The 20,236-nt window shown below is 41.1% G+C and overlaps 1 protein-coding gene across 10 annotated transcripts; it reads left to right on the top strand.

Moving 5' to 3' along the window:
- Positions 1–281: 281 nt before the first annotated feature.
- Positions 282–20,159, top strand: KBTBD2 (kelch repeat and BTB domain containing 2). 10 transcript variants are annotated; one of them, XM_042860335.2, is made up of 5 exons: positions 286–422; positions 6,424–6,590; positions 11,107–11,633; positions 16,723–16,888; positions 17,438–20,159. In XM_042860335.2, exons 3-5 carry the CDS (start codon positions 11,464–11,466, stop codon positions 18,971–18,973), a joined length of 1,872 nt encoding a protein of 623 aa, XP_042716269.1. In that variant the 5' UTR covers positions 286–422; positions 6,424–6,590; positions 11,107–11,463; the 3' UTR covers positions 18,974–20,159. The 10 variants fall into 10 exon arrangements, with proteins under 10 accessions (XP_023963581.1, XP_065439823.1, XP_042716269.1 ...); XM_005302729.4 differs by having other exon boundaries at positions 385–522; XM_024107813.3 differs by lacking the exon at positions 6,424–6,590 and having other exon boundaries at positions 282–422.
- The last annotated feature ends 77 nt before the right edge of the window (positions 20,160–20,236 follow it).

Below are 20,236 nucleotides of genomic sequence, written 5' to 3'. Positions count from 1 at the left end.
GGGCTACAGTGAGCGCTGTGTGCCGGCAGGGGGCGCCCTCCGCTCTCCTCTCTCTCCGCCCTACCCCGCCCGCCGGTTTGATTTGAGCGCAGGCGCACTCGTCCCTTCTCGTGACCTCCTCCCTCCCAGCAACCCCCGCAATGAACTGCCCGTATCTCCCTGCTTCTGCACACTCTCCCAAAGCAGTCGGTTTCCGGAGGTCAACAGCAGCGTCAGTTGCCTGGGTCCCAGCCCGGCGCGCATGTGAAACAGCGCCTGCGCGAAAGGGATGGGAGGAGGGCGTTCTCTCGCGCATGTGCACGAGGAACGGAAGGGCGGGACAGGGGGAGCGCGGCTCGAGTTCCCTGCCGCCCACACCCGAGCGCGCGCATGATGGCGGGGGCGCGCGCCGCCGCCGATCTTAACGGACGTTGAGGGAGGAGGTGAGAACGAACGCGCGCGCGACCGCCTCCGTCCGCGGCCCGGGTTTGTCCGGATCCTTCCCCGCGGGCGCTGAGGCTGAAGAGGAATCGGCAGCCGGAGGTTTGTCCGGGCAAATGGCGGGGAGGGGGACGCGGCGGCGGCTGCGTTTGCCCCTCTCCCCCTATCCCGGGAGGGAAGGAGAAAGGAGGCTGCGGACCTGCCGCCGCGCAGCATCGAGCCCCCCCCTCTCCCTCCCCTCGGGCAGCGTCCGCTCCGCCGCGGCCTGTGCAGTGCGAGCGGCTCCTGGGTGCCGGGGAGTAACCCGCGGGCTCTGCCCAGGGCCCTCCCGTCTCCCTTCCCGGGCCCTCTGGCGATGCTCCCCGCGCCGCTGCCGTGTCGGCTCTGTGCGGCCTGTGGCTGGATGCGGCCCCCGGGAGTCTCGGTGTGTCCCCGCCCGGCACTGCGGCTGCGAGGGGACCGGAACAGTCCGGCAATAACAGCAGCCAGCTCGGGGGAGACGGGGCCGCCCCCTCCCGTCCGCCCGGCTCCCAGCGCGGCGGGCCCCGGGGGGCGGAGTGTGTGTCGGGCCTTCGTGTGTCTTCCCCTTCTTCTGCCGCCGCTGCGTCCAGAGACGGGACCGGCCCCTCGGGGGATCCTTGCCATTAGCGGGCCAGATGTAGGTTCACGACGGATGGGCTCCGCGGTGCCTGCGGAACCCCCCAGCGTCGCAGTGGGCCGGGCGTAGCAGGGGGCCCTGCACTTGATGCCCATTGTCCGGAGCGGGTGGGGAGGATGTGAAACTAGAGCCTCTTGGCTGTAAAGTTGTGATAGGAGCCTTTGAGGCGAAGGGCGCTTGGAGGTAATGGCGCTGCTTTCTTGTCCAAACGATCCTGGAGTCGGCATTACATCGAAAGGCATCAATGTACAGTGCTGCTGCTTGCGGTGACTTCTAGCCTCCGTCAGTGCTCAAGTGTAGGATAACTTGAGGGATTACTAGTAGTTTTCAGCTTTAACTGGGCTTCTATTGATTGCTGTTTAATATAACATACTGCTTCCTTTTCTGATGTGGCTACACAGCTTAAACATACAATATGCCTAGCACAAGATGTAGACTAGTTTTGATGTTTTCCATCATGTGCAAATTATTTCCCCATCTTAAGCATTTGGCTTTTGAGTTTTCCCTTAGCAGACAGAAAATGATTGGACACATACACGAACTGCTTTTGAAAAAAATGAAATTTGGTTATGATTTATAACAATATCTGTTTCTCTAATTCTTATATTTGTATAAGGTGAGCTGCAAAGCCAAACAAAAGTTGACTTTTTTTTTTTGCTGCTTTGTGATCTAATGAAAGCCCAAAAGATTTATTTTTAAAATTTCCATTGGTCTCTTAACTTCAGAAATGTACTTGGGAAGACTCGACTGGAGAGCAAGTAGGGTTATTCCTATTCAAACTACATTAAGGCTGAGAGGATATGAGGGTAAAGATCCTTACAAGAATGTTGTAGTTAAGCAGTTAGATCATCATTAAAAAGTCAGGAAATTTATACTGAATGTTAATTATCAAGAAACAAGCATTTGAAAATTCCATATTAAGTATTATAATTACCTTATCTCTGCAAGTCATATAACCTGATCTGGTTATAGAAGGCATGCTTATGGAGACGCTTTAGTTCTTGTCTAATCATACTTGGATAATTGTTCGGTTCATGGATTCACAAGGCCCAATTTTGCAAGATGCTGAGTACTACCCTCAGTACCTTACAAGATTGGGCCACTAAACAAATAGCAAACTCCACTCTGCTAAGATGAGTTTTTTAATTTGGGCTGTATGACCGTGAAGAAGACCTGAGTTGGTGCAGTTGCTGTTAAATTATTTTAGCTCTTACAATCTGAGGTCATTTGTGGGGAGGGTAAGATACAGTTTTCAATCTTCTTACTTTTCCAGGACATCACTGAGGGCAAAGTTTAATGTAATCTTAATGAATTTCTGTACTCAGATGTTTGGATTTCTTGTCTCACCACCATACTGTTTCAGACAGTTCCGGAAGTTAAGATCTATGATGGAGTTTCTGGAATTGAAAACTTCATCTAGCCAAGAAGAGACTGGCTGTTAATATCCTAGAGCTTGAGGAAAGAGAAATTCATTTTCCCCATTAAAGATGGGCTGCCAGATCTGACTGAGGACATCCCTGACTCTGTGGTGTTCAGCAGTCTGTGAAATAAGTCCCTAGGCAGGTTGGATCTAGCCATGGATAAGAATGCTAAGAAGATTCACTTTTGGAGGTAGAAAGTCTCCTCTTGATGTAGTCTCTGTGGCCAGTCGCCAAGCTGTCAGTTTTCTCCTGTTTTCATGTTTGTGAAGATATATTTTTCTCTAGTAAACCTCCTCCAGGAGGAGAAGAAAAAGACAGTGAAGAAACTGGCAACCGCTGTGTAATGTCCAAGTATGTCTTAAGAGTGGTGTGTATAATATTTCAGATATTCTGGCTCTCATGACGTCTCAAAGTCCAATATTAGGTCTTTGGAACTCCATGTCCTCCTCCTTCAGTATCAGAATCTACCTAGTGTCTTCAGGTTTCAGGACTCAGTTCTACAAGAACTGATGCCATGGCAGCATCAGAACTGGCAGAGGAAAACATCTAAGAAATGGAACTGCTTCATCAATCACCTATTTATTTTTCAGTGGTGAGGCTGCATGTTTGACATGTTGCCCAAGAGTCCAGAGCTAGTTCTAACTTCTGCTTCTATGTTCCACTTTTTGTCGTGGAGATTCCTTGGGATGGTTGATTAATTTAAATGATCCATTTTAATCTTATTTAGCATTTGCATTTTTCAGGTATTTTCCTTGAGAGGTTCATTCTTATTGGTTGGTATAACTATATTAAAGCATGTTGATTTGCAACTAAATATAGCTTTTATACCAAATTTGGTGGTACTTTGTGTACTAGGAGGATACAGTATCTATACAGGCTTATTTAAGCAGTTATGTAGCTCAGCATTCCTTCACATAACTCTTAAATTTTGTTAGAAGATGGCAAATGACATACTTATTTACTAGATTTTTTTTGCTTATTTGTGAGCTGCATTTGGATGAAAATTGGAATTCTATTAAAAATGGAAAACTGAAATTTATTTTAATTATCTCATTTGTGCTGGATAATAAGAAAAACTAAGCTGATCAAAACACATTTTGCTTTTAAAACTAATTTATTAAGCAGAAGAGGAGGTATTCATTGTAGTTAGTGAATTGACTGTTCCTGGTCACCCTGGACCAGATTTTCAAAGGTGTCTAAAGATATGGATAAGTGCTTTTGAGAAATCACCTATGCGTATGTTTAAGGCACCTAGAATACCTTTAAAAATCTGGCTCTCCATGTTTTTCAAGTTATTAGAATTAGTAGATCTCATCCTCTCCCACCTGGTTTTTATTCATACATTAGAAGAGGGAAAACAAGCTTTCCTGTTCTTTCAACTCCCAATCTATTACTCAACTTTAACTGAACTTGTCCAAACAAAGAAAATATTTTCTCTGCACCTGCTACCTAAACTGAAACCAAAAGTAATAAATTCAAATTTTTTCTGTTCAGCACAGCACTTGGTCCATTATAAAGATTGAAAATAACACACTTACTGCCATCCATAACAGTGTGACGTGTTTATATAACTTGAGTTGATCACCAAAAGTTAAATATCTTCCCCTGGTTCTGGATATAATTAAAAAAGCAGTATCCTTTAACTCATTAAAGTTTGAGAGGTCATTGATGCAACCTGTCTTTAATTTAAATGATTTTTAATAAATTAAGTCTTAACATAGATTGTCATAACTTCAAAGTTAAGCAGCTTTTAAAAGAAAAGTGTATTAGATTTTTTAAATTAAAAAATCACTTATTTTTAATACATCCTGTCACTTGGTTGGTTTTGTTGCAGCTTGATGTGGTACTGCTGTGGATCAGTGGATAACTGAGATAATTCTGCTTGAATATGCTATCTAGTCCACTCCAGCCTCTCAACTCTTCCCCACCAGTGCCTCTTTAGGTATTCCTGTCATGAGACCACAGAGACACAGACCAGAAAAAGACTCCTCATTAAAGGAGTTGGGCCATTCAGGTGTCCCAGTTGGACATAGGGGATAAACTTATTCATTGTCCTTCTACTGAAAAAGATTTTTTGTCCCATTGTCTCTCCAAAATCAGAGCAGCTTTTTCAGAAAGGTCAAGTTCCACATATTGTAATGCTAGCTTCCATCATCCATACCCTTTTCCCGTTCAAACTTAAGATATCTATTTCTATATAGTTATTGGAAAAAATTATGGAAAATACTTTTTTTCCTAGGAATGTCCACTATCAGTCTTTTTGATCTTAGTTACACCAAGCGTATCAGGTGTGGCTGCTTTACCTCTAAAGGCCTTCATGCATAGGGAGGCAGTGTAGCCTAGTGAATAGAGCACTGGACTGGAACTCAGGAGACCTCTGCCACTGGCTTGCTGGATGATCTTGAGCAAGGCGCTGCATCACTCTTCCTCAGTTTCCCCATCTGTAAAATAGGGATAATGATACTGTGCCAGATTGAGAGCTACTATATTATTAGATGACTGGCCATGAGATGTTAATCAATAAACATGATGCTCATGCGTGTCCTGACTTACGTAAAGCATCTTCTTTACATATGCTATCCTGGTTTTCCCATGGTCTTGGGCACTTTCTTGAAATTCATGGACTGTTAATGAGTTGTCCTCCCGAAGAAGAATTCTAAGCTTGTGTGATCCCACCAGAGGATAGTGGGACTCCTGGCCTCTTCCACAAATATAACATTTTATGCACATCTGAGTGAAACTGCCAACATTGGCAGTAAAATTCAGTCCAGATGTGGACAACATGAGGGCTGAGTACTTCAGAGATTCTCATTGCCCTTTGGAAGGAACTCCCACACAGTGTTGAAGGGAGTTAATTTCAGACTGACCATCTGCTCTAAACCGGGGAGCCCAACTCTGATCTGATATTTCATAGGTGGTTCACAGTCTTCATATACATTTTCTGCAACTGACCTCTAAAGTATCTTCAGATCATTTCTGACAGTGATCAAGGTTATGTTGCTTAAGTGTTTGATAGTTTTTCTCCCAGGTTCAACTTGTCTTCTCCCGGGTTCACCGGTCTGCTGATGTATCTTCTGCCACTGCATAGGTTTGGCTTTCAATCATCCACCCTCAACTAGACCTTTCAGAAATCTTACTACTTGGCACACAAGCAGTTCTTTCATGGAACCTTAACCTAGTGATGTGAAAGTTAACAGACTTGACTTTTGAGTCCTTAAACATGATTTGTTCTGCCTGTTAAAGATATTTTAAATTAAAATATATTAGAATAGTGAGTTGTATTATTTTAATGGCTAGTTGTTTCTTTCACCACCGTCCGTGGGAATGGAAAAAGTTGTCGTCTGTTCTCATTCAGACCTATAACAGAGGTGGTACTGGAATTTCTCACCTGAATCAGACTGTTCCATCTGTCGGTGTTCTCATCAAAACTTTATTTCTTAGTCAGGGTTTTAACTAGGCTCTAGACACTAAATGTCAGTAGGGCTTTGAGTTATTTGGATAAATCTAAGGCCACGTCTACACTACAAAGTTAAGTTGACTTCATGTAAATTAGTATAGAGCCTCTGTCTTGCGTGGCCACACTATGCTTATTTTGTCAGCGGAGTGCATCCTCACTAACAGGACTTGCATTGACGCATGGAGCACTGCACTGTGGGTAGCTATCCTACAGTGCACGTAGCTGAGTGGAATTTTGGGTTGGACTTGCAATGGCACAGGTGGCTATGGGAACATGGCGTTAGCATCCCATAATGTAGTTTCTCCCTCCCTCCCTGAAAGCAATGGCAAACAAACCAAGCCTTTTTCATGCCTTTTTTCATAAACGTGGGTTACCTGCTCTGATGCCATAGCATGATAAGCATAGACCTCGATCAGCTGTACACTGTTGTTGTAAGCATTACAAACACCTTGCGCCTTATCCTGCAGTATTTACACAGCTGATTCAGGAGGCACTGCACGGAACAATGTGATGCCATGCAAGCAGCCCTGCTAGAGGACATAGAGCGGAGCAGTTCACAGTTGCTGGCAACAGTCGTGCATCACCTTGACATGGTTGAGCACCATTTCTGGTCCCAGGAAACAAGCACTGACTGGTGAGACCACATTGTTATACAGCTATGGTATGAGAAGCAATGGCTGCAGAACTCTCGAATGTGTAAGGCCCCTTTCTGGGAACTGTGTGAAGAGCTTTCCCCAGCCCTGAAACGCAGGAAGATTTTTCCAAAGGATTAGGCGGTGCATTAAGACATACTATACATTAGCTACTGGGGTAGAAGTCTCATTAGGTTGATACAGCAGTAGAGTATATTGATTTGGTATAATGTAAGCTGTGACTTGACATGAAACGCCTTTGCTTTTTGACCCAGAACCCTGCTATGCTTTTACATCTGTTGGTGACTTCCACATTTTAAGTTCACTAGAAACTTGAAAGTCTGTATCAAGTTAGCAGTTCATGTTAGTGTCTAGGAGCACAGGAAGTAGTACAGCAGTTCTTCTCTTACCCTTCTCTGTCTCCTGTCTCTCTCCCCACCCTCCTCACCCCAAACAAAAACATCACCACACCTTGCTTTGGTATTTGAGTGACACTTAAACTATAACAGCCTTAGGTACATTCACAGAAATGCATGTTAATTCCAAAGTTAGTTTCTTTGTGTTAAACTTTTAATGCTATAATCTAAAGGTATGGCTATGCTGCATGCTGCTTTCAGCAGCGTGTTGTATACGTACCCGTGTAGCTCCCCTCCCCGTCCATCCTCTCCCCAGTATGGTTGTAAATAGCAGTGAAGAGCATAAGACATGATTTAGGGGAGTAAAGACATGCCTGAAGGGTGTGGGTATGTATTTGAGTATGTACCCTGTATGTGTGTGTACTTCTCCAAGTCATATCTCCTCATAATAGCAGTATAGTGTCCTACTGCCAGAGCCTTTCCCCCACCGGATCTGCCAACTCCCTGCTGCTGGAGCCTCTCCCCATAGCAGGGAAGACTCAGGCAGCAAAAAAAGGCCCAGCCTTTCCCAGCTCCCTCAAATCCTCCCCTCTCCCCCCCCCCCCCCCCCAGCCTTTCCTGGCAGCAGTGAAAGGCTCCAGCATTGGGGAACTGAGGAAATCTTTCCCTGCTGCCTATCCTTTACCAGAGCCTTTCACTGACATGTAACTGCCACCAGTGGTGTATAGTGTAAACATAGCCTCAGTGTGTTACTTTTTCCAGTTATGTATCACTCATTATCAAGGTGTTACTTACAAGCAGGTACTTGAATAATTTTTCCAGCACCTAATAGCTCAAAGACTGCGTCTGCTTGCCAGAGTAAAAATCCTATGCCACCATGTCTCCTCTGGTTGTGTATTGTCTGTTGTGTCTGAAATTTAAATTTCAAACACTTTTTTGACAATCCGCTCTTTATGCAAAATAAATTACCGTGCTTTTCTTATACCTCCTTTTCCTTTCTGGCTTCCTTCCACTTCTGTTTTCATATAAAAGTTCATATCAATTCAAGTAAAGATGCACTATGCATGTTTACTCTTTCCTTTCTCTCCTCTCACCCCTTCTGTCTTTCCTATACTACAGTTTACCATTTCCTTCTCATTTCTTGTAAAATGTTTGGAAAATGGAAAATTTCCAATATTTTCCCCTAGTTTTTGTTTGAAATACACCTCTATGTCGATATAACGCTGTCCTTGAGAGCCAAAAAATCTTACCGCGTTATAGCGAACTTGCTTTGATCCGCTGGAGTGCGCAGTCCCGTCCCCCCAGAGCACTGCTTTACCGCATTATATCTGAATTCATGTTGTATCAGGTCGCATTATGAGATGTATTTGTTTGAAGTCTTTGAAACTTTTTGTCTAGCTATATTTTTTACTTTCACTGCTCCCCAAATCTTTGTTTCTTATTTTTGTCTTAACCCATCAACTTCTTGTCTGTACATATGTTTCACTTGTTCAACATGGGTAAATTTATTAAATCAGATTTTATATTTACATTGCTAGTTTTTTACTGTCTTTTTATTTTATAGTTTTACAGTGGATGTCTTATATGGCTGTCTTTAGTTTCCTAATTTATAAGTAGACTCTCAGATAACTTTCTAAAATTTCAGGCTTAAATGCTCATCTCTGAGAGAGACAAATTCAGACCCTCATTAAAATTCTTACTGTGAAAACAATACAAACACAAAATTGAGGATTAGCAAATAGATCTATGTTTGCAGCCGACACCACCTGTGTGTATATTGAACATCAAAACATCAAGAAAGCTGAAATGCTTCAACCAGGCTATTTTCCATCAGAGTTTGCAGTTTCAAGTCAATGGGCCTCGTGCTCCTAAGTCCATTAGATATTTTTGAAAATCTCTCCCCCCTCCCTCCCTCCCCCCCCATGCCTAAACATGTGCTTGGGGGGCTTAAAATTTGGCTCCTGATTTTGGCGTATGTATATAAAGTTCATGACCTAGGTTACTGAAAATCTAAATTTTTACTCTTAATGCTGAAGCACTTCTTTTTGAAGTGATGAAGACTTTATGGTATCAAAAATCAGTAAAAATACAATTTTAGCCCCTGATGCACCATGCTTAACTTGACATCAGTAGAACTGTTCATATCATTAAGTGTCTGCAGCATCAGGACCTTAATTCTTCATATTTTGTTTGTACGAGTTTTGTAAGATTCAAATACAACTTACCAGTTGTGGCATTTAAAAAGCAAAACAAAAATCAACCCAGCACTTATTATGTAGTCTACTAATATGTTTGAAGCACAAATTTTCAAGTTCTGCAAAGCCTCAACCTGGTTTAAAAGAATCCAGGGTTGAGCAGTTCAAGCCACTTATTGTTTCCAGATTCCAAAACTCTGGTTTTTAACACTAACAACTTGCTGAAGGCAAGTTCTGACTGTTCACAAATAGTGATACCAACAATTGTCACTTAAGCAAGGTGGATTGATTTAAATCAAAGCAATTTTAAAATTTATGGTTTAAGTGAGCAAGCTGAAAATCTGTTTAAACAAAGTAAGTGTTATCTGTAGTTAGTGAATTGAACCATGTCCTTCACAATTTTAAAGTATAAAGTAGTAGATCTCATCCTTTCACACCGAGTTTTTATTTATAAGCTGTAAGAGGAAAACAAGCTTTCTTGCTTTTTCATTCAAAGTTAAGAAATCAATTGGGAATTAAACTAGTCATTGACCTGAACTAGTTGAATAAATATTCACTCTGCATCTGCAGAGGAGACGCTACTGCTGTCAAAAACTAGTTTAGCACTTCAACTGACTTTGGTTGCAGGGATTAGTCAGTGACTTCCACGAGTTTAGTGGTTTGACTTTGTATAGCTTAGTTTTTTGTAATGACCATCACCATAGCATTTGAGCAGCTGGCTATGTATACAAACTTTTTAAGCCCAGATCTGAAAATTATAGCACTTAATGTAGTGACAAAGCATCATCTTGGTATTGGAGATGCATATATTCAACCAGTGCTTTTCATTTTCAGTATTCTACCTGAAAACTGTACACATCTTCTACAATTTTAAGATTATAAGGGATTTGGAAGGCTGATACTAAGGGTATTTAGGTGACCTTAATGATACAATTACATTCTTTATGTGAAATGAAGTCTTAACTTAGTATTTCCAGGCTCTTTAATATGAGAAGTTCTTGTGAATAGTAGCATTCTTATGACTTCTTAACTGAAATGATTCTTCCAACCTTAATTTGAATTTTTTCCCCCTGAGATACCTTTAAGAAACTTTTGCCTTGAACCGCTCTTTAAAACTTTTTTCTTCATATAGTGAGACACTTCTTGAAATCTAGCAAGATAAGTCAAGTGTAAAGTTAGGTGAAGCCATTTTGGAGATATGTAGTGACCCAAACAAAAATTAGAAAAAAATAAGAAAATATATTTTAACCCCATGTCCCAAGTTCCACTTGTCCTATAGTAGAATTTTTTTCTGAAAAGATTAGATCTGGCATGCAAAATAGGTAGACAGGTGTGGTTTTGTTGAAGGTTGGGTGGGATATGGGAAATATGACTAGTAATAATAGGAAGCTAGTTTCTTAACTATGGAAAGGCATCTCTAATGTTAAAATATTGATACGTTATTTTGAAGCACGTAATGCAGACAAAAGAATTTTATTAATGCTGGGATGGAATACAAATCCTAAATTTATAGATGGTAGCTATCTTTACTATTCGCTGGAGTAAATAAAGGAGTTCCTACCACTAAAAAAAAAAAGTAAGGTACTTCTGAGAGAGGAATACAGTCATAAATATGCAATGTTGCCAAGTGAACCTTAACTTTGTCGTCCGACTTTGATTTTCACTTCTCAGCTGTAGAGTTGTATTGATGTAAAATTTATTTTTTTCTGTTCTATTTCATAGATCTAGGATCCTTAACTTGAAGAAAAATCATGTATAAACTGTTCTGCCTTTCTCTCTTTATTTTTAACCTTTAGATATTTTTGCACTTGTTTCAGTATCTTTCTAGAAATGTGTGTGATGTTTAAAATTGTATTTCAAATAATGTGTACTCAAGACAACCATTTTAGGCAGGAGAACTGTGAAAGAAGAAATTGTGCTTTTAAAAGGTACTAATTTGTGAACCAATTTTATTTTCTTGCTTGCAGCCACTGATCATGAGATGTTTCCACGAAATCTACCTCAGACCTCACTTTTGCTCATTAATGTGCTGCGCCATTTCAAATCTCAGCAGGAACTCTGCAAACACTCTTGAAAAAGTCTCGAGAGAACAGATTGTGACACCAAATCAATGCGTGATGACCTAGTAGTAGGTTGAAGTCTGAAACATTCTTGATGCAGCAGTCCAAGATAACACTGCCTAATGTATCGATATAATTTCTAAAGGCTACAAACAGCTCCTGCAGTTTCTTCTTGTTACGCCAGAAACATTCATTTGACCTTTCTCCTGCAGAAAGATCCTTGCCTCTCTAATCTAGTCCTGGAAATATTAATGGAATACAGTCATGTCTACTCAGGATGAAAGGCAGATCAATGCCGAATATGCTGTATCCTTGCTGGAGCAGTTAAAATTGTTCTATGAACAGCAATTGCTAACTGACATAGTGTTGATTGTTGAGGGCACTGAATTCCCCTGCCATAAGATGGTTCTTGCAACATGCAGCTCTTATTTCAGGTAAGTGTTCAAATCATGATTCATTCATTCAGGTAAAGATATATTGTACTGTTTTGTAAGCAATGCTAGACGTACATAGTTAAAAATGAATGTACAGCCCAACAATTTAAAGATTTAGTGCTGGAAATCTGAAGTGAATAGTATAGCTCTTAAATATTTCAAGTAATAGTAACATTGAAAGGTCAAAGTAGGGTTTTCTAGCATTTTATGACTTATTCCAGCCAAAGACACTGCATCGCCATCCAGCATTTGGAGAAAGGAAATAATTTTTTATGATCAACAGCCCCATTCTGGGGTTAGTTCAGGCTGTGTAATGCAGTTCATTTCCTGTCTCCAGCATGTGGAACAGCTTTTTCCAGATAAGCAAGACATTTACTATATGTTGTCCTTTCTGTTGACATGGTTCTAAAATAGGCTCAGGTGAGTAGGGATTCTCTACTGAGAGGAAACAGTCCCCATATCACCTCCCCCAACATGCTCCTCGTTCTCTTTGCTCCTTGAACAAGTGTCTTCTGCTCCTTTTAAATGCAGAGATTTCTTAGGAATCTTACAACTTCATGTTTTGAGCTGGATAATAAAAATAGGCACTGCAGAAGCCAGAACCTTTGCTTTGGGTTTCATCCCCACCAGGATGGAGGATTAAGCATTGTTTTAATCCTGAGATTCTTACTGTGCCAGTGCTATCCAAATCTTTACTGTGGTGCTAGTGAACTTTTAAATCCACTAGGTCCTGTTGTGTTTACCCTCTTAAAAGGGGTTTCTCTTAGGTGCATTTGTTAGTTCTCATACTATCTTTGTGGATTTCTCCATGCCTAGTTTTAGAAAACTAATCTATACTAGGGTTTTGGAGCAGGGCTTAGTCATGCACGTTGATGCCACTGAAACATTTTTCTGCCTGTCTGGCCCTGGAAGTGAAAGCCTTGAAACTAGAGTCTGGAACTGATTGATAAGTTAGTAATGACCTTGAATCTTCTGTATCACTGGTTCCCAACATGGGGGTCACAAGCATCCTTCCTTTCTTTATAGCTAGCTAGAATTGGGTTTCCCCAAAAACCCACTGTTCTATACATTTGGAACTTGAGGCAAAGATGGCAGTGATCTCTGAAGATGTGCTTCTGGAGTATTCTATAGCGTAGGGGTTCTCATAACAAAATTTTTGGTGGCCTTAATGTGCGGCTACCAACTCTTGCTGGTGGCCGGCCTGACAACTCTCTCTCTGTCACTGCCTCCCATGGCCCTTCATGAGAGCCTGCCCTGGGGGTTGGGAACTTACCAGCCGCCTGCGAAGTCCCAAGTTCCCCATGCCCTGGCCAGTCGGGAGCAGGGGAGCTGCCCAGGGGAATGCCTTGGCAACTGAATGCCGCAACTGCCTCCACTGACGAGCTGCCTCCTGTGCCACGCACACTGGTCCCACATGTCTCCAGAGGAGCTGTCCAGAGCCCCCAGTGTAAACACCAAGGCAGCCCATTTCACTGCCCTTGGTAACAACTATTCAGGCACAACAGCTGGGCACTGCAGGAAGGAGCTGCTGCTTTGCTCCTTGTGATCTCTGCCTATGCTTTGGAGGCTGTCATGGCCACAACAAAATCTGCTGGTGACTGCTTCCCTCTCTTTGTGGGAGTCAGAGGCAGTCTTGGTGAGTTGTGAAGTGTTTGGCTCTCTCTCATACGCAGCCTGACATGGTTTTATCTTAGCTTATATTTCCTAACAAAATGGGAATATCAGATCCCAAACTACTCTAAAGGAGTGTCTTCCACTTCTTCCCCAATGCCTATTACTCAGCTAGCTGATTTATGAAGGGGGAAAAGAGGTTTTTTGTCCACTGGAATAAAGTACAGTGATATTTTTCTAAGTGATTAGGAAACAGACCCTAGTCTTGAAATTAAGATTGTCTTGAATAAAACCGCCTCTAGCCTGAAAAACAAGCTTATTATCCACAGTGAAAATTACTGGTTTCAAGGGAAATGTCTTAAGGAGGCACAACAATTTTAAGGGGGTAAAATATATGTACATTTTATCTATTTTATAAATATTTTTAAATGCAATATGCCACCAATCTTGTCTTTCATATGTCTGCCTTTTTCCTGCATTGTCTTCTACGTCCTCCCATTGTTTACTTGTACCCCTTTAACTTCTAGATCAACTGTTTTACACCTGCAGAATATAATGCGTTTTGTTTTGTAACTTCTGATCTTTCCTTTCCTTGAGAGCTGTTCAGTCACATCCAGGATTCAAAAAGCTTAGTTACCTAAAAGGACTAAATTTACTATCCAAAAATTGATGGGGAATCTGCATATGAGAGATCTTTTTTTCTCTTTCTCATAGTGAAGTTGCTGGAAAAGGAAATTATAACAAGGTGCTGTCCTCGAGACTTGCTCATGGACTCAGTTTCTGGTTGTTTAGATACTTAAATCCCAAGAATCTCTCTGGCTTCTGAAAGATTGGGGGTTCAGTGGGGGGCTCATCACACCCCACCCATTGCCTGCTATTAGTGGAGGAGGAAAGGCAGATTTTTGATTTGCAGATTTAGGACTACCGTACTGGTAGTCCTAAATCAGTATATTTGAAAATGTAGGAAATATCCAACAATATTTAAAAAAAATTAATAGTGTAATTAATCACATTGTTAAACAATAATAGAATATGGTTTATTTAATCGCTTGACAGCCTTACTAACAATGCTTCTGTCTGTTTTCAGATGGCATTTGTAACTGGCTCCAGAGTCCCAGCAATTCTAGAAATAACAAGCCATTAAATTTGGTCAGACACAAATTGTGGATGGCTAGTAATCACAAGATGCCAGTGTTGGAAACTATGAAAGCCCACAAAATATTAGATTAGAATATGCCATCAGACCTCTTTCTAAGATGTGGTTGGTTTGTATATTAGAATGGGAAGTTGGACACTGGGTATGGAAGGGGTGTCACATTTTGTGGTGGTTTCACTCTTTCCCTATTTTCTTCTTCTTGGCTTTCATTTTAAATAGTCTCTTAAATCAAATCTTTGTAATGCAAAGATAAGGTTGATCTAAATATTAAAGACAAGAAATAGTCACATACTCAAGTTTTCAATACTACCCTTAATGCTAAACTGTGCATAAGCAAAATTTATACACTTTTGTTGTAAATACTGATTTAATAAAAGAACTCTTAAGTTCTTGTCTCATCAGCTGCCAGTGCATACAATAACAAAGCATAGTACTTGTGGTGCTTACAACACTTGTCAGAATTAAATTAGGCAAGTAATGTAAGTGGTATGTATTATATATGTAAAGAAAGATACAAAATCATCCTCTTTTGTGATTGTATTTCACTTTTTTAAAACTTTAAAGCTGACCTTCCAGCCTTAGGGAAGGGACTTATGCAGTTATTGATTTCTGCGGGGGGGAAATGGCAGAAAAAATGTATGCCAGTCTTCCAAATCTGAAGAGTTCACTGTATTTAACAAATGGTAAAGACTTACATGGAAGGCAATTATACCCTTCTATCAACCCAAGCACCCTCTGTGCCCCTGACCTAACGTAAGTTCTTATGTATCCTACATAAGATGCAAAAGGTAGAGCCATATGAGTTTCTTTAAAAAAACAAAATCAGAACCACATGTATTTTTCAGGAAGCATTTTCTGCATTTGTTTCTAGCAACTTCTGCTGGAGAACGCGTCTGTCCTTGTTGTAAGATGACAGTGTAAAATATTTCTCCATTTTTCTGGCCAAGTATGCAACCATGTCACGTCAGTCCCTGCTTATGGTTTAAAATGTACTCCTGGGGGAATTCTGCACTACTGCGCATGTACATAATTAATGAGCCAGGCATATTTTTAATTTTTTTGCGGCGAAAAAAAGCTTCTGCTGAAATGTTGCTACTGTTCACCCTTTTGCCCACCAGAGGGTGCTGTGGCAATAGAACACAGCAGCAGCTCCTGGCCAGCTAGGAAAGAGAGAGAGCCTGCCTGCCTTCCCAGTGTCTGTCAGGCCATGGGCTATGGAGAGAGCGTGGGATGCTGGGGGGGCGGGGGGGAGGAGGGGAGGTGTCAGTCAGGGGCTCATAAGGGCTAGTGGAGGAGGACAGACTAGGTCAGTGGCTGAATGGGAGTGGAGGCACGGGGGAGGGAAGTGCCAGGCCACATGGTGATGGGGGAGGGGGTGCAGAGCTACATAGGGATGGGTGGTGGCTGAGTGGGGGATCAGAGACATGGGGAGGGGATAAGAGCCACATAGGGACAGGGGAGTGGCTGGGTGGGGTCACAGAGACACATGGGAACGGGGGAGGGGGAATGAAGGGCCAAATGGGGATGGAGGGAGTAGGTGTCTGAGTGCGGATGGAGAGACACGTGGATGGGGGTGCAGGAACACATGGGGACAGGGGCAGATGTGCTTGACTGAATGGGAGAGGCTAGGAGTTAGCCAGGGTTTGCAGGGGAAGCTCCTTAACAATCCCTCCCCGCCCCCTCAAAAAAATCTGTTCCATGCTTTTCCTGCCGACACCCAACAATCCTCCAAGTTCATACCCAGGCTCCTTCCCAGCAATTTACTTCCTTCTCCCTCAGCTCCTCCCTTACTCCCTCAAGCCTTTGCACTGCTTCTGAGGGGTGGGGAAAACATGGTTCTGTATTGTAGTTTAAATGAATTATTACTTAGAGTTCTGTATAAATATGCCTAGTAAGAAATCTATTTATCAAAAAACATTTTGAAATGACCAAAAATAATTGAAACTGATGTGATTCTATTACTGTTTTGACAAAATATAAATTTTGCAGAATTTTTTGGATGCAGAATTCCCCCAGGAGTAAAAATGGGGTGGTAGCTTACATAAATATTGAGTACTATGTTTTCATGTATAGAGAACACTGAAGTTACTAATATAATTGGAAAAACTTTGTTAAAATGTTTGTTAAATGCTGTGTGATCTAAGGTAAGTACTACATGAATGTAAATGGAAAATCACATTAGGAATTTTTAAAGTTAAATGAAATGACAAATTTTTAGGTGTCTTTCTCTTTTGTGGTTGGAGTGGCTAAATAACCAAAAGCAGTTACTTAAGATTACAGTATGTGTCCTTGTCAGTCTTAATGTAGTATTTTTCTCTTCAGGGCCATGTTCATGAGTGGGCTAAGTGAAAGTAAACAAACACATGTACATCTGAGGAATGTGGATGCAGCCACTTTACAAATTATAATAACTTATGCATACACGGGTAACTTGGCAATAAGTGACAGCACGGTAGAACAGCTTTATGAGACTGCTTGCTTCTTACAGGTAGGAACATCATGTATATTTTGAGTAAAAATGCATGATAACTGCTCAATCTCTGTACCAAAATATCTGGTTCTAATTTTTTCCTTAAATTTCAATTACATACCCATTTCTGTCTCCATTTTTAAAAAAGATGATAGTAATTTTAAAAATTACTCTGTTTGTTCATATTAGTGTGGACAGCCATTACCAGAATAATCCCACAGCCAACCTATTTTTATGATTTCTGAAGGAGTGGAATTTAAACACAATTTCTATCACTTTATTTTTGTAAGAAGCTAAGTAAAATGCACAAACAGGTAGAGGGTTAAACAATTTGCATGTCAGGTAAACATGGCAATGTTTTAAAAAATCAAATTGTGTAGTCAAATTTCATGTATCTTTCTGGGTAGAATGACATACATGTTCTTGGCTCAAAAACCTGCTGTGACTAGCAGTGTCAGTGCAGTATTCTTCCTTTCTTTGTATTTTTTGCATCTTGTTTATAGGTAAAGGAATAGGTCTTTGTCTACTGTACTTAAGTGGTCTTTTTTTTTTTTTTTTGCATTACAGGTAGAAGATGTGTTACAGCGATGTCGAGAATATTTAATTAAAAAAATAAATGCAGAGAACTGTGTGCGGTTATTAAGTTTTGCTGATCTCTTCAGCTGTGAAGAGTTAAAACAAAGTGCTAAGAGAATGGTAGAGCACAAGTTCACTGCTGTGTACCACCAAGATGCTTTCATGCAACTGTCACATGATCTACTGGTAGATATTTTAAGCAGTGACAACTTAAATGTGGAAAAAGAGGAGACAGTTCGTGAAGCTGCTATGTTATGGCTGGAATACAACACAGAATCACGATCACAGTATTTGTCCTCTGTTCTTAGCCAAATCAGAATTGATGCACTTTCAGAAGTAACACAGCGAGCCTGGTTTCAAGGATTACCACCTAATGATAAATCAGTGGTAGTGCAAGGATTATACAAATCTATGCCCAAATTTTTCAAACCAAGACTTGGTATGACTAAAGAGGAGATGATGATATTCATTGAAGCTGCTGCTGAAAACCCTGGTAGTCTTTACTCTTCTGTCTGTTACAGCCCTCAGGCAGAAAAAGTTTACAAGCTTTGCAATCCCCCTGCCGACTTGCATAAGGTTGGAACACTTGTAACTCCTGATAATGATATCTATATAGCAGGTGGGCAAGTTCCTCTGAAAAACACAAAAACCAATCACAGTAAAACTAGCAAACTTCAGGCTGCCTTCAGAACTGTGAATTGCTTTTACTGGTTTGATGCACAGCAAAACACTTGGTTTCCAAAGACTCCAATGCTGTTTGTTCGTATAAAGCCATCCTTGGTCTGCTGTGAAGGATACATCTATGCAATTGGAGGAGATAGCGTAGGTGGAGAACTCAACAGAAGAACCGTGGAAAGATATGATACTGAGAAAGATGAATGGACCATGGTAAGCCCATTGCCTTGTGCGTGGCAGTGGAGTACAGCAGTAGCGGTTCATAACTGCATTTATGTAATGGCCCACAACTTGATGTACTGTTATTTTCCCAGGTCGGATGCTTGGATAGAAATGGCTATGAGACAAACTAGTAGATGCTTTGCTTCTGCTGCCGCTTTTGGTGACAAAATATTCTATATTGGAGGATTGCATATTGGCAGCAATTCTGGTATAAGACTCCCAACTAGCACTGTAGATGGGTCTTCCGTAACTGTGGAAGTCTATGATGTGAATAAAAATGAATGGAGGATGGCAGCTAATATCCCTGCCAAGCGGTATTCTGACCCTTGTGTTAGAGCTGTTGTAATCTCCAATTCTTTGTGTGTCTTCATACGAGAAACCCACATGAATGAGAGAGCCAAGTATGCCACCTACCAATATGATCTGGAGCTTGATCGGTGGTCTCTACGACAGCATATATCAGAACGTGTGCTCTGGGACTTAGGAAAAGACTTCCGATGCACTGTAGGAAAGCTGTATCCATCTTGCCTTGAAGAGTCCCCATGGAAACCTCCAACATATCTCTTTTCACCAGATGGGGCTGATGAGTTTGAGCTGGATGGGGAGATGGTTACCCTGCCACCCGTATAGCCCCCAAATTGGAGACTGCACACCTGCTTCTGGGCTCAATTACCTTGAAATAAAACTTTAATGAAAGAACAGGGCTGGAAATTGAAACATTAAACCTGTCTTTCATAATTGTATTTTTATGCCCTACTTAGCATTTGCAGTCATTCAGTGTGAATCAGTGACTTTTACAAGCAGATATGCTTCCATAATCTGAGATACTATCTGATAATTGAGAGAAACCTATATGTATATCATGAGCTTAAGCATCTGACTACTGTCTGAAGAATTAATTTCTAGTTCTATGAAGTCTTTCAGTTCAAGAAAAATCACAAAAGCAGTTATTGTTGCTAGGATGGTATGTCACAATTGTTCTGAAAATATCTTCCAGTTATATTTGAACTATTTCTGGATATTCTACTTTAGTGCTCGTTATATAATTTTCAGTGTGGCCTAAGTAATGGAATGTGCTGCACTTAACACCAATATCCGTATCGGTATAGTAATGCCATTTAAAAGAAAAATAAACAAATCCCATGGATCTACCTGTGGTAGGAAGGGTAGATCTTCCTTTGTATGGTAACATGCAGGGCAAAATGACTGCAGGTTCAGTCAAGGTGTATTAAGTGCATGTATTCTATTTTCACTAACTTATACCTGTCTGTTTAGAATACAGGTCTTCCAAGCAGCTGGTGGTTTACCAGATGTGGACTTAAATTGCTGGGCTTGCAATAGGAATTGCTAGCCACTCATAGTGCGGGTCTGTGTGGAGCTTTAATCAATAAATGCCTCCACATTCTGTATTACAGTAACATTGGCTCATGTATAATACTTCCTGCTGCTGATGTATTTTTCCAATGTAAAACAAAGTTTTAGTGTGGATTAACCAGGTCTTTATTTTTTGTTAATTTAATAACAAGCATTACTGTAGTGTGATTGTTTATAGATATCCCTTAGCTATCAGGTTTTTTACTTTTTTTGGGGGGGGGGAGCGAATTGTTCAGGAATATTCTGTACGCTGTGTGCAGGAGAGCAGATGACTAGTGCTGCTCTGGCATTAATCCCAGGAACCACTAGCAGTAGCGGGGCGCCGCCAATCTAACATGAACACAGGTGCTTCATGACAACCTTACTAGCATGTTCAGCTGCATCATGTTCTGGCACTGTATTTTGAATGACATTAATTTATTAAAAAAAGACTGAATCTAAATGATTTTTGGTGTGCTTTGTGGTGGGAAAGAGTATAGCTATGAATTTCTCTACTTTACTTTTCAGCAGTTTGCTTGG

The sequence above is a fragment of the Chrysemys picta genome, chromosome 2 (assembly GCF_011386835.1).
Source record: "Chrysemys picta bellii isolate R12L10 chromosome 2, ASM1138683v2, whole genome shotgun sequence".
Taxonomy (NCBI): domain Eukaryota; kingdom Metazoa; phylum Chordata; order Testudines; family Emydidae; genus Chrysemys; species Chrysemys picta.
Note: the sequence above shows the minus strand (reverse complement) of the source record. Positions and strands in the feature narration are given on the sequence as shown.